At 43.8% G+C, this 12,822-nt stretch overlaps 1 protein-coding gene across 1 annotated transcript in view; it reads left to right on the plus strand.

The window, feature by feature from the left end:
- The first annotated feature begins 4,963 nt into the window (after nt 1-4,963).
- stard15 (StAR-related lipid transfer (START) domain containing 15) overlaps nt 4,964-12,822 on the plus strand; it is a 28,400-nt gene continuing 20,541 nt past the window's right edge. The window contains exon 1 of the mRNA XM_026342382.1: nt 4,964-5,324. Coding sequence (XP_026198167.1) covers nt 5,178-5,324 — 147 coding nt within the window. The 5' untranslated portion in view covers nt 4,964-5,177. The remainder of the gene's footprint in view (nt 5,325-12,822) is intronic.

Raw genomic sequence — 12,822 nt, forward strand, 5'->3', positions numbered from 1 at the left:
CAGGAGCGACCTGATTTATAGACTGGGAGGGGGAGGAGATGAGAGGGGCGGGACTCGGGAAAATATTCAACAACCAGTCCAGGAAGTAGCAGGACGTTTTACTTCAGTAAAAGTATCATCACGAGTGTAGGAATACTCGGTTACAAGAGAAAGAACAAATGTAACTAACAGACAATACAAAGTACAGTACTTCAGTAAAAGTACTCAGTTGGAGGTTCAGCAAAACTACATGCAGCTCATGAATATTAAGTGTAACCCTTCCTGCAGCTGCAGACCAGATGCCTTTTAGTTTTAGGTCGCGTCCTCCTAGGTTCAGATCTGCAGTCTTTCTATCTGAGTATCACGAGGCCCAAACACTGACGAGTCCGACATCTCCGTCCAGAACGACAGACTCAAAAACCAGATTGCGAGTCCTCTGACGTCCCCCCTGCTGAGTCCTGATGGCTTGGACAGATTTGCTGTGAGCTGTGTCTCCTGCTCTCTGACAAAAACCAAACAAAGACTGAACCAGCAGCTGCTTGATCATCTCTTAGTTCTGCTGCTATAGGTTAGTCTGCTGGGGGAATTCTACTGATAAACTGAGCTCCTCTCCTCTCTCCTTTCTCCTCTATCCATTCTAATTCTACCATTTCATGTCATTAACTTTGGGTCTTCTCTCTCCTGTAGTTGTGTTTCCTCCTCTCTGTCTCCCTCTCTCTCTGTACTTTTCTGCAGGTATCCTCGGCCTGGAGCTGTACATCTCCAGAATCCAGTTCACCTGCCCAATGTTCTTGCTACTTGTTGTTGTCTTTGTTGCCTGCTGTACTTTTCTCTCTCCTCTTTCCTGTTAGGTGGCTGTGGCTCAATAGGTAGAGCAGTTGTCTGCTAATCATTGGATTGGTGGTTTGATTCTTGGCTGCCATGTCACATGCCAAAGTGTCCTTGGGCAAGATACTGAACCCCAAGTTGCCCATGCATAGCAGCTCTGCCGTGTGTGTGTGAAAGGGTGAGTGAGACGCAGTGTAAAGTGCTTTGAGTGCCAGTTAGGTAGAAAAGCACCTGAAACCGGTCGAGGCAGATGGCCGCCCACCCTGAGCCTGGTTCTGCTGGAGGTTTCTTCCTCTAATGGGAGGTTTTCCATTGTTGCCCATAGCTTATTCAAAGGGGGTTGTTGGGTTTTCTAAATCATATTATACTCTGTAAGGTCTTAAAACAAGTGCCTTGAGATGAGGTATGTTGTGAATTGGCGCTATACAAATCAAATTGAATTGAATTTAATTGCTTCCTCTTTTCCTCTAGCAGAGTCCTGCAGACCGAGCTCACACTCAACTTTTCATCCCATGTTTGCTTCCTAAACGTCCTGTGAACACGTCTAACAGTTTCTGATCATTCACATTTGGACTGTGATGTGTTTGTAATTCTGTGTGTGATCAGTTGAGCGAGGAGAAAAGAGGCTGATCTGACGAGACCTGCAGTGACAGTGACGGGAAGGAATTAAGTTATTTTAGAATTCATTGTAGCTTTAGCGATGTTAGAGGTTATTTATCTCCTTTTTGGAATTTGAACACTGTCAAATTAGCAACAACGATGACTTCACAAAGAAAATGAAAATCACAGTTAAGATGTTTCAAAACCTTTCTTCAAACTCAGCTGCTGCGTCGAAACCCTGATCACGCTGCACCTCTCTCTGCCTTCCACAATGGTGAACAAACAGGTTTTAGAGGGTGAGGGTGAAACTCAACTTCAGTTTCAGATAAACAAGGAGGTCGATGCACTGCAGACGAGTACTGTTTTGTAGTACTCGTCATTAAAATAAATAATCTCCACTTAATTAAAGGAATTCAAGATGAAGTTTATCTGGTAAAACATGAGGAAGGACTGAGACGAAGTTTCAGAATCAGTCAGACACGTGAGATGAAACCCAGGGACCCTGCTGATGTGCTCTGGCTTAGGTCTGAGTTAAGAGCAGACACAGACATTGAAAACATTTACACGACTACAGAGACTCAGTCCACTGGCGCGTCTCCACACTTGTTCAGCATTAAACATTCTGCTTTAAACAAAGATGGCAGTGAACCCATCGCTGGGTATTGTCAGTGTCTCTGCCAGAGACTGTTCTGTTCTGTTTTCTTCAGAGTCAGAGGCTCTTCTTTTTGTTTCAGGTCTGTAACAGGTGATGGAAAAACAAATCCAAATCATCAGCTTCCCCTTTTCTATACACTAAAAAACTCATTTCTATTATTTCCCCTTTTGGTTCTAATATTCCGTTGACCAGGAGAATGGAAACTCTCCTGCTCGGTATCTGGCTGGCGTGAGGAATCTCTCAGGTTGTTACTTCAGTGCAGATGATCTTACATTCTTGACGTTGTGGTGATGCTGCAGCTAAAACGAACACAGCACAACCATTATTACCCAGAGACGCTCAGGTGGCTCCAACACACACTTTACCACAGGGAGGAAGTCGACCAGAACCTTTGTCTGATCTTAAAGTCTAATATCATAGTCTGAAAACCTCCCATTAAGAATTAGTTTCAGTTTTTTTTTGCTGGTCAAACTGTGCACTGATTCACTGTTGGGGTGAAACTTTGACTAACCATGTCCCACTGGTTTTCAGGGAGCCCCTTACTGCCCCTAAGATCGATGGACTAACAGACTGAAGCGTCTCCTGGATCTTTAGGCTGAAGTGACTCAGAATAAACCGCATCAGATCTGGTCCACTGTGGTCCGAGCTCTACTTCATATCTGATCTCTGGATCTGTGACCGCTGTTAGAACCATCAGGACACCTCACAACGGTGAGGTGCTTCATCAGGAGAGTTTTCAGTTTCACAGTAGAAAAGTAAAAGAGCAGGTGGTGGTTAAGTTCCCACAGCACACAGCTGTTGACCATCAGGGCTGTTTCCATGTTCATGTTTTCTATTTTCTGCAGGGCTGCTAAATTTAATTAGTTCGGCTCCAACTTTTTATTTCTACCAGGTAAAGGTTCAGTTTGTGACAGAATCTGTTAAACTTAACATGTTGGATTTCCGCAGAAACCAGATTTTTTTAGTAGCATCTTTAAATGTCTCCTTAAAACATGCTTCTACTGGCGAGCCTTTCCTGATTTTTTTAAACAAACAAACAAAAAACAGATAATTACAGACTGGATGACATCACGGGGATAAACAGGGAAATGGTGTTTGAACTCTGTAACTTAACAGCTCAGTGTGACCTGCAGGAGTCAGACTGAATTCTTCCCCCTCTGACCCCCTGGGACCTTTTCCACTTGTTAAACTTTAAAAAGCAGGAAAGTCTCTCAGGTGTACATCCCCACAGCTCAGAAACCAGATTTAGAATAACATCAGTGGGACCAGCAGAAAAACAGGAAGCTTCTCTTCGTTGTGTCACAATAACGAATGTCTGACAATTCAGGGTCCGGTGGATTCACTCAGGACTACGTCACAGTTTCAGTTTCAAGCTGACACCGCCGTCATACTGAGGAATCTGAATGTCAGGCTTTGTTTGGTATTTATCACCCGATGAAGGTTAAACAGGAATCTCCACAGTCACCGGTACCTCCAGCAGAACCTGTAAAGCGGACGGAGGGACTTGGCTCTGTGTGTGAGTGTGTGTGTGTGTGTGTGTGTGTGTGTAACACAGAGCTTCTTTGTTTCAAGACCAGTTCATGTTTTCAACAGATGTTCCCAAAGGTTAAAGGTCACAAGTGGAGCGTGTTTATGTGTGGGGGTGGAGGGGGGGGGGCGCGCTCACTCATCAACACACATACAGCGCCTCCTGCTGGTGGCAGAAAACTAATGCTGCCACTAATACGAGTGAAGTAAAGAAGAAGTCAAATAAAAACGACCTGTAACAGCTCCACGTTAAACCTAATTTAACCAGACCAGAACCAGACCCGGGTTTACCACACGTCCTTAGGGTCCTGGTCCTGGTCCTGGTCCTGCAGAAGGAACAGTCTAAGACCTGAACAGGTTTTGTTCAGTCTGAGCTCGTTTAACTGACTAGTTAACTGTGGTGATTTCGTGGTGACCTGTGGAGTTCTTTCTGGAAGCTTCTCCTCGTCCTCGTCTTCATCCCGGGAAACTAAACCCTGCTGACACCTGATCTGCTGTCCGTAGGTCTGACTCGACGCTCCGCCCACTGCTCCACCTCAACAACAGGTACCACTCATCTGCGCTGCTGCTGCATTCACGAGACATCGAAATTCCCAACGCTCGGTCCAGGATCCGTTGACGCTTTGAATTTCTACTGTGTGAAAGTAAAAGATAAATAAGACAGGAAACAAACAAGGTTACAGACAAATAAGATAAAAAGTCAGAAATCCACCAAGTGATAAAAAGACGAAGAAAAAACACAAAGGTGCAACTCATGAAAAAGATAAAGTCTAAAGGGTTAAAGCTGCTGAAAACATCAAGCAGAGCAAAAAGGGTCAAAGGGTCAAATTCAGTTTCAGTGAAAATGAAAACATCCCCAGGTTGGACTGTATCGTCTGGGGTAATCCTATTTACAGAAGAACCTGAAGGCAGCCAAGACCAGAGATGGTGTGTTGAGAAGATGACTCACTCTGTTACTTGTGGAGGCTGAAAAAGAACCTCGAGGCCCTGGTACAGAACTAATCGGTCCCTCCGATCAGTGGTGATGTTGAAAGCTGCTGTTGCTCCATTAATTCGTCCTTTTAGGGATTATTTTCTCACGGATGGATCTGATGACAGAAGCTGTCATCATCCATGATGTTCTACGTTGTTCTGTGTCTGTCACTGTCCATGCATGATACTGAAGTGGAAACGCCCCCAAACAGACACACAACAAAATGTGTCACCACATGGACAGTAGGCTACTAAAGGTCCTGACCCGAACGGAAACACGCATTCAATGTGGAGACTGAAGCGGCTCTGATTTTGTGGTTCCTGAAAGTAGAGGCAGAGTGAGAGCTCTGTGTGTGTTTGTCCCATCTGTGCAGAGAGCCAGGAGGAAGCGGAGACGTGAGAGCGAATAAAAGCTGCAGCGGCTCCTCTCAGCGTCCGGAACCTGGAGCGCCAGCATCGGAACCAGCATCCAACCACTGAACCACCGAACCCAGTTAAACCGGCAGCTGCTCGGTGCAGACACGGGACCGCGGGGAGGAGGAGGACTGATGTGAAGCGGAACTCTGACTTCTTACTGTCTAGGTGGTTTTGCTTTGAGCCGGTTCTAGGAGCGGAGATGCCGGTGCAAATCCCGGACGACTCGGACTTTTCTTCCTTCAAAGACCAGTGTCTGAGCACCGAGGGATGGACCAGCCGCTACAACAAGGGGGGGGTCACGGTGTGGTGCCGGGAGGAGGAGAGCAAGACGGTCCAGAAACTAAAGGTGAGAATTCATCACATGAAGCTTTGGGTCTGTGGTGGTCTGAACTGAATTCAGAATTGTGGATTCAGTCATATACAGAAGTTATTTTCACAGTAATTCAAGTAGTGAAGTAGAAGTAGTGATACCTTTTTACTACTACTACTTTGTACTGTTCCAGTTCAAACCAACAAAACATGATGAGAATAAAATTAGAAATGTAAAATTGTCATTTAATCACTAGAAAACATTATTGTGAAAACGAGTCTTTCTGTAGAACCTTTACTTCTGGTACTGTAGTATGTAGCTCAGAGTACTTGTTCTCCTGCGTTTTGGTAACATCCTTAGATGTACTACATGGTAAATGCAGTGGATGAAGTACAGTATGTGTACATATCCAGGCTGATTACTGCAACACTAAATGCCCCAGGCCGGTCCAGACAAGTTGGTGTGCCCCCTCAGATGAAATCTGAATGAAACTTGAAATACTTTTCCACCTAGAAACTTAACCTGTGTCTAGCCAATTAAAAACATCCAATCAATTTTATTACAAGTTGGACCTTAGGTAAATGTGTCGAGTGGGGGGGACTGATGTGGACTAATGGAGTTCAACTGCAAAAGCAATTAGTGCAAAGTTGTCTCCAGCTAAACGAAGGGGTTTGGAATGAGTCATGGCACGGACCGCCAAGCTCAGGCTAACGATTTGGCCAACAGTGGCTCAGCTGACCCTGACCACCAGCTGAGCTGCAGCAGTGCAGGTGACATGAGCATCCCAGATGACTGCCGGGGCTAAGCTGCTGATTGACACAGACAGTTTCCCGGATGGATCTCTGCATGTCCCACTTGGGAAGTATCCCTCACGAGGTCATTCATGTATACATGGTATCACAATGTAGAAGGAACTATTCAGGACTAAATACATGCTGTGTGGAATCAGAACGCATTGTTGCAAAATAGTTTATGTCCAAACTCAAAAACAGAAACACACGAGAAAAGTGGGATGTAAAAAAGCTTCTGTCAGAACTCCCTCTTCCCATACTCAAGGCCATGCGGTGTGTGTTGTCGGCTCCTAAACTGGGTGTCACATTTGGAGCTGCGAGAACCCGTTGTCTGTGTTGAGGAGCATCTGAACTGACCACAGAATATGAACGGTGCACAGTCCCAAGGGTCAGCTTGTGCAGCTGGTGTTTGAACATGATCGAACTCGAAAACAGTGAAACAAATGGAAAAATGTTGTGTTTAGGAGATTCAGCAAATGTGATGCAAATGCGACTCCAGCTCTTCTGATGGTGAGTTTAGAAATCCCCATGTGCCAAAGGTGTGTCCTGCTTTGTACTCTTTGCAATGTCAGGTGTTGCAGTTTGCACTTCTGTAACTGTGGATCAGAGCAGATGTTGTAAAACTGTATGATTCCGTGTACCTGTGCTTGGTGTGGCCTAACGGGTGGCTCTTAGGTAGTCTTTAATTTGTCATAAGTATTTGGTGGCCCACTGACCATGTGATATGTATTACTACATACTGATAATAATAATAATAGTAATAATAAAAAGTGACCCTGCTTAGATTCGTTTCAGTCGTTCTCAGCAGGTAATGTAATCATACTATCAAACATAATCAATCAATAATTAGTTTGACTCACACAGTGATGACAAACTAATATCTTCATGTTTACAGATGTCAGATTAAACCACAGACTGCTCTCAAAGTTTAAATTCAATATTTTTAGTTCCTCGTGTTTTCATGTGGTGATGCACAAAAATCAGACAGGAACATTTCTGTTGGAGGACACTGTCGCATACTGATACGTGGTGTGCAGTGTGACACCCACAGTAATGGGATTATTTCTTCCAGCTCTGTCACTTTGACATGTTTTTTACGCTTGTATCAGGAAGTAGTCTGATACCAGCTCAGCTCTGTCTTCATTCATTAGACTGGTCTCAGACACGTGCCCCCCAAACTTAATTCTAGAGTCGTCTTATTTCAGTGTTTCATGTTATTAGCAGCTGTGAGCAGCTAAAAATCCTGTTTCCAGGATCAACGTGTCCACAGCAGCAGAACCCGGAAAAGTAAACATGAGCCTGATCACATGTATACCCAGTCCAACCCTACAACTTACTAATACTAACTCATACAGTCACCACAATGTAAATGTTTGCTCTTACTACATGTACACATGTACAGCAAGAGGAGAACATGGGAACTTCTCTTTAGACCTTTAAACATCAGCAGCAACCTTTTAAATAAACTTGATTTGAAAAGCACATTTCAGAAGAAGTGAAGTTGATCAAAGGTCTTTTAGATACTAAATACAAGCACGAAAAATATGTGCAAAAGTGCTAGAAAACCAAATAAAACTAAAACAAGACAAGATAAAACGGGTGGTAATGTGAGAATTCTAATCTGAAATCTCTGTTTCCCTGTTTGATTTATCGATTGTCAGAATATAAAATCCAGCAGCTCAGTCTCAGAGATGTGTTCAGTGCTTTTTTTTTTTTTTAGGTCAGAGATTTCCACTAGAACCAGGTAACAGATCCTTCTCGGTCAACATTTAGTTTCAGAACTGGTTCAACCTGTTTCATGAGCTGATGCCGAGAAACAGCTGCTGCTCACTAATGAATTATTCAATGTGAGGTTCATACACGGCTGCAAATCATCATTTGATGTTTTACTCCAACATTTATTTATTGAAGGTCCACGGTAACAGTTTTTAAAACAATCGCCGTGAAAAATGATGAATAGTTTTTAATAATCGATTATCTGATGGTTCCAGCTCGTTGAACAGTAAACGTCTTGTTTCAGGACAGAAAGTGCTGCTTCATTTTCTTTACTGTCTTTTGTTTAGCCTGCAGTGCTGGTCTCCATGGCAACAGCTATTTTACCTGGGCTAAAAACTGCAGACAGAAAGTGTCTTTGTGACCTACACGTGTAACAGCTGATCACAGGTTGTAAATCCAACCCTCAGCATCAGCATGCTGAAAAATTCAGAGCGGAAAGGAAAAGGTAACGACTGGAAACCTGAGGACGGAGCGAGATGACGGAGAGACATCCCAGTCCAGTTTCTCTGACAATGTGTAAATTCAATTTTATATGTATAACACCAAAACAAAAGACTTAATCTCAAGGCACTTGAGTTTAAGGTTTAAGACCTTACAAATAGAACTGTACACAGAATTTATATAGAAAACCCAACAACCCAACTGAGCAGCACCAGGAGACAGTGGAGAGGAAAAACTCCCTTTAGAGGAAGAAACCTCCAGCCAGCTCCAAGGAGGAGGATACCTGCAGAGGAAAACAGAGAAAGAGAGACAGAGAGGAGGAAACACAACTACAGGAGAGAGAAGACACAAAGTTAATGACATGAAATGGTGGAATTTAGAAAGTAGAGTTCCCACAGCAGACTAACCTATATCAGCATAACTAAGAGATGGTTCAGAGTCACCTGATCCATCTCTAACTATAAGCTTTATAAAAAAGGAAAGTTTTAAGTCTAGTCTTAAATGTAGAGAGGGTGTCTGCCTCCAGAACCTGAACTGGGAGCTGGTTCCACAGGAGAGGGGCTTGGTAGCTAAAGGCTCTGCCTCCCATTCTACATCTGGAAACTCTAGGAACCACAAGTAAACCTGCAGTCTGAGAACGTAGAGTTCTGCTTGGAAGATATGGAACTATGAGATCTTTAAGATAAGATGGAGCCTGATTGGCTGCTCCTCCTACGGTAGGCGTATCGTATCTCTTCCTGTTGTCGACGCTGACTCGCTATTCAGTTGCTCTGTTTGTTTCTCTAAATTTAACAAACTTTAAGCTAAATTCATAGTGTTAGTGAAAAGCACTACTGGCATAAGAGTTATAACATACACCTGTGTTACTTAAGGACCATTCATAATACTTAATACTCTTGTTTTCTTGTGTTGTGAGGTCTGCTAGCTAAACTCTGTTAGCCATGGCTGCTTCTCCCTCTTCTTCTTCTCCCTCTTCTTCTCCTGCTCTCTCTTGCTCGGTTTGTCATGTGTTTAGTTTTTCCTCTGCCTCCTTTAGTGAGAAGGGAATTTGTAATAAATGTAGTTTATTTGCAGCGTTGGAGGCGAGGCTGACTGATTTGGAGACTCGGCTCCGCACCGTGGAAAACAAGCCAGCTAGCCAGGTCCCGGTAGCCGGTGTGGAGCTTGCTAGCATAGCTCCTGTTAGCTGTTCCCCGGCAGTTTCCGAGCAGCCGGGAAGTCAGGCCGGCTGGGTGACGGTTCGTAGGAAGCATAACCCTAGACACTCGCCCAAGGTTCACCACGACCAGGTTCACGTTTCAAACAGATTTTCCCCACTCAGCGACACACCCGCTGAGAAACCCACTCTGATCATTGGCAGCTCCATAGTCAGAAACGTGAAGTTAGAGACTCCAGCGGCCATAGTCAAGTGTAAGATAATAATTCACACAGGAGTTAATAAAAATAATAAAAACTAAAATTAACGTTGAATCGGTGTGTAACTTTGCCAAAACGATGTCGGACTCCGTAGTTTTCTCTGGACCCCTTCCTAATCTGACCAGTGATGACATGTTTAGCCGCATGACGTCATTCAACCGCTGGCTGTCTAAGTGGTGTCCCGCTAACAACGTAGGCTACATAGACAATTGGAGAACTTTTTGGAGAAAACCTGGGCTGATTAGAAGAGACGGCATCCATCCCACTTTAGATGGTGCGTCTCAACTCTCTAGGAATATGACAGAGTTTATTAGACGACCTAAACCCTGACATGTCAGAGTGGAGCCCAGGACGCAGAGACGCAGTCTTACACACCTCTCTGCAGCTTCCTTACAGCCGTCACCCCCCAAAACTACCATAACCCCATAGAGACAGTGTCTGCTCCCCGAGTACCTAAATTATTTATATCTAAAACTAACACAAGAGGAGTTACTCATAAAAACCTAATAAAAATAAAGACGACTCCTCTCTTAGAACAAAATAACAAAACAACAATCAAATGTGGACTTTTAATTCAATTCAATTCAATTCAATTCAATTTTATTTGTAGAGCGCTTTTTACAATTGACATTGTCACAAAGCAGCTTTACACAACCAAAGAGCAGTACATGAACAGTGTATAGTGTGAGTATGTGTATGAGTCATAATAATCTGATTGTCCCTGATGAGCAAGCCGAGGGCGACAGTGGCAAGAAAAACTCCCTGAGAAGGCAACAGGAAGAAACCTTGAGAGGAACCAGACTCAACAGGGAACCCATCCTCATATGGGTGATTACATGCTGTGTAGGCAGCAGGCAGTCCAGTATAATAGTTAATGTCTTTAAGTTAATGTGGAGTCCAGTTAGTTATTGCAGGCAGACTTATTCCATTCCTTGACTATCGAGCGTTGAGTCGAGACCTCCAAGAAACAGCTTCCGACGTCTGCCGAGGCCGGGACCGACATCATAGTAGCTTGTGACCAATCCAGTCTCCAAACGCATCCCAAAGGGCAAACGGTGGATCCAGGCGACGAGATCTCCAACCAGAAGTTGGGCATCAGGACGAGTCAGACAGGTCGAGAGGGCAAAGGGTGGAATGACGTGTAGCTCGACAGAGAGACAGGAAGAGGGAAAAGAGAGAGGGAAAGGGAAAGAGAGAGAAGAGGAGAGATTGCAGTTAGTTGTATTCACAGTCAGAAAAAGTTTGAGGTGAATGTATATTTAGTGTAGTGCAGCAGGGACTCCGGCAGGACTAATTATGACAGCCTAACTAAAAGGGTGGGTTCAGAAGGAAACACAGAGATGAGGGCTCACTGGGATGTAGAGCAACCAAACACTTCACCATCAACAAACCCGAGTGATCAGTGAGAGTTGGGAAGACGGCATCTAAACATACCAGTTCACCATAATGCTCTACGTCCATGAGTCCTTCCCAGATCTATTTACTCAAATGCTTGACTAAATAGGTAGGTTTTCAGCCTAGACTTAAACACTGAGACTGTGTCTGAGTCCCGAACGCTATTTGGAAGGCTATTCCATAACTTTGGGGCTTTGTAAGAAAAAGCTCTGCCCCCAGCTGTAGTTTTTAGGATACGAGGTACTGACAGGTAGCCAGCATCCTCTGATCGAAGTAGGCGTGGTGGATCATAAGACACTAGCAGTTCACTTAGATACTGCGGCGCAAGACCATTTAATGCTTTAAATGTCAAAAGTAGTATTTTAAAATCAATGCGAAATTTCACGGGGAGCCAATGAAGTGTAGATAAGATAGGCGAGATGTGATCGTATCTTCTGGTTCGAGTGAGGACTCTCGCTGCTGCATTCTGAACTAACTGAAGCTTGTTTATGCACCTGGTTGAACAGCCAGACAGTAAGGCATTACAGTAGTCCAACCTAGAGGTGATGAAAGCATGGACTAATTTTTCTGCATCATTTAGTGACAAAATATTCCTTATCTTGGCAATATTTCTGAGGTGAAAGAAAGCTGTCCTGGTGATATAATCTACATGAGCTTCAACTGAAAGACTGGAATCTAGAATCACACCAAGGTCTTTTACTGTTGCACTAGATGTAACAGAAAGGCCATCTAGAGTTACGGTGTGGTCTAACATCTTGCTTCTAGCTGCAGATGATCCTATAACTAGTACTTCTGTCTTATCAGGATTTAGCAGAAGGAAGTTAATTAGCATCCAGTCTCGTATATCCTTTACACATTGCTCAACTTTATTAAGCTGCTTTATCTCATCTAGTTTTGATGAAACATATAACTGTGTCGTCAGCATAACAATGAAAGTTAATACCATGTTTACGGATAATGTTTCCCAGAGGAAGCATGTAGAGGGAAAAAAGCAGGGGGCCTAAAACTGAACCCTGTGGAACACCAAACTCCACTGGAGAGCATGTGGAGTAATCGCCATTTAGATCTACATACTGATAACGATCAGTCAAATAGGACCTAAGCCAGGAGAGGGCCGTTCCCTTAATTCCAACAACATTTTCTAGTCTGTGAAGGAGAATACTATGGTCAATGGTGTTGAAAGCTGCACTGAGATCGAGTAGCACAAGCATAGTGACACTACCCTGATCAGAGGCCAATAGGAGGTCATTTACTACTTTAACAAGTGCCGTCTCTGTGCTGTGATGAGGCCTAAATCCTGACTGATAGAGTTCATGTATGTTATTTCTACGAAGATACGAGGATAGCTGCCCAGCTACTATCTTTTTTGGAGAATCTTAGAGATAAAGGGGAGGTTTGATATGGGCCTGTAATTGGACAGCTGACAAGGGTCGAGATCAGGTTTCTTGATTAGCGATTTAATAACTGCTAATTTAAAACACTTTGGGACATACCCACAGCTGAGTGAGGAATTTATGATTGTCAGCAGGGGTTCTATTATTTCTGGCACTATCTGTTTTAGAAAGTGTGTCGGTATAGGGTCTAATGTACAGGTTGAAGATTTTGCAGAAGAGATGAGTGAAATTAGTTCATTCTCTTCAAGAGGAGTAAAGTAATCTAGGTACTGATCTGCTGAGGTTAGCTCGTCACCTGCGTCAACTAAATTGTCTGGTTTT

This window comes from Anabas testudineus, chromosome 9 (genome assembly GCF_900324465.2).
Source record: "Anabas testudineus chromosome 9, fAnaTes1.2, whole genome shotgun sequence".
Taxonomy (NCBI): domain Eukaryota; kingdom Metazoa; phylum Chordata; class Actinopteri; order Anabantiformes; family Anabantidae; genus Anabas; species Anabas testudineus.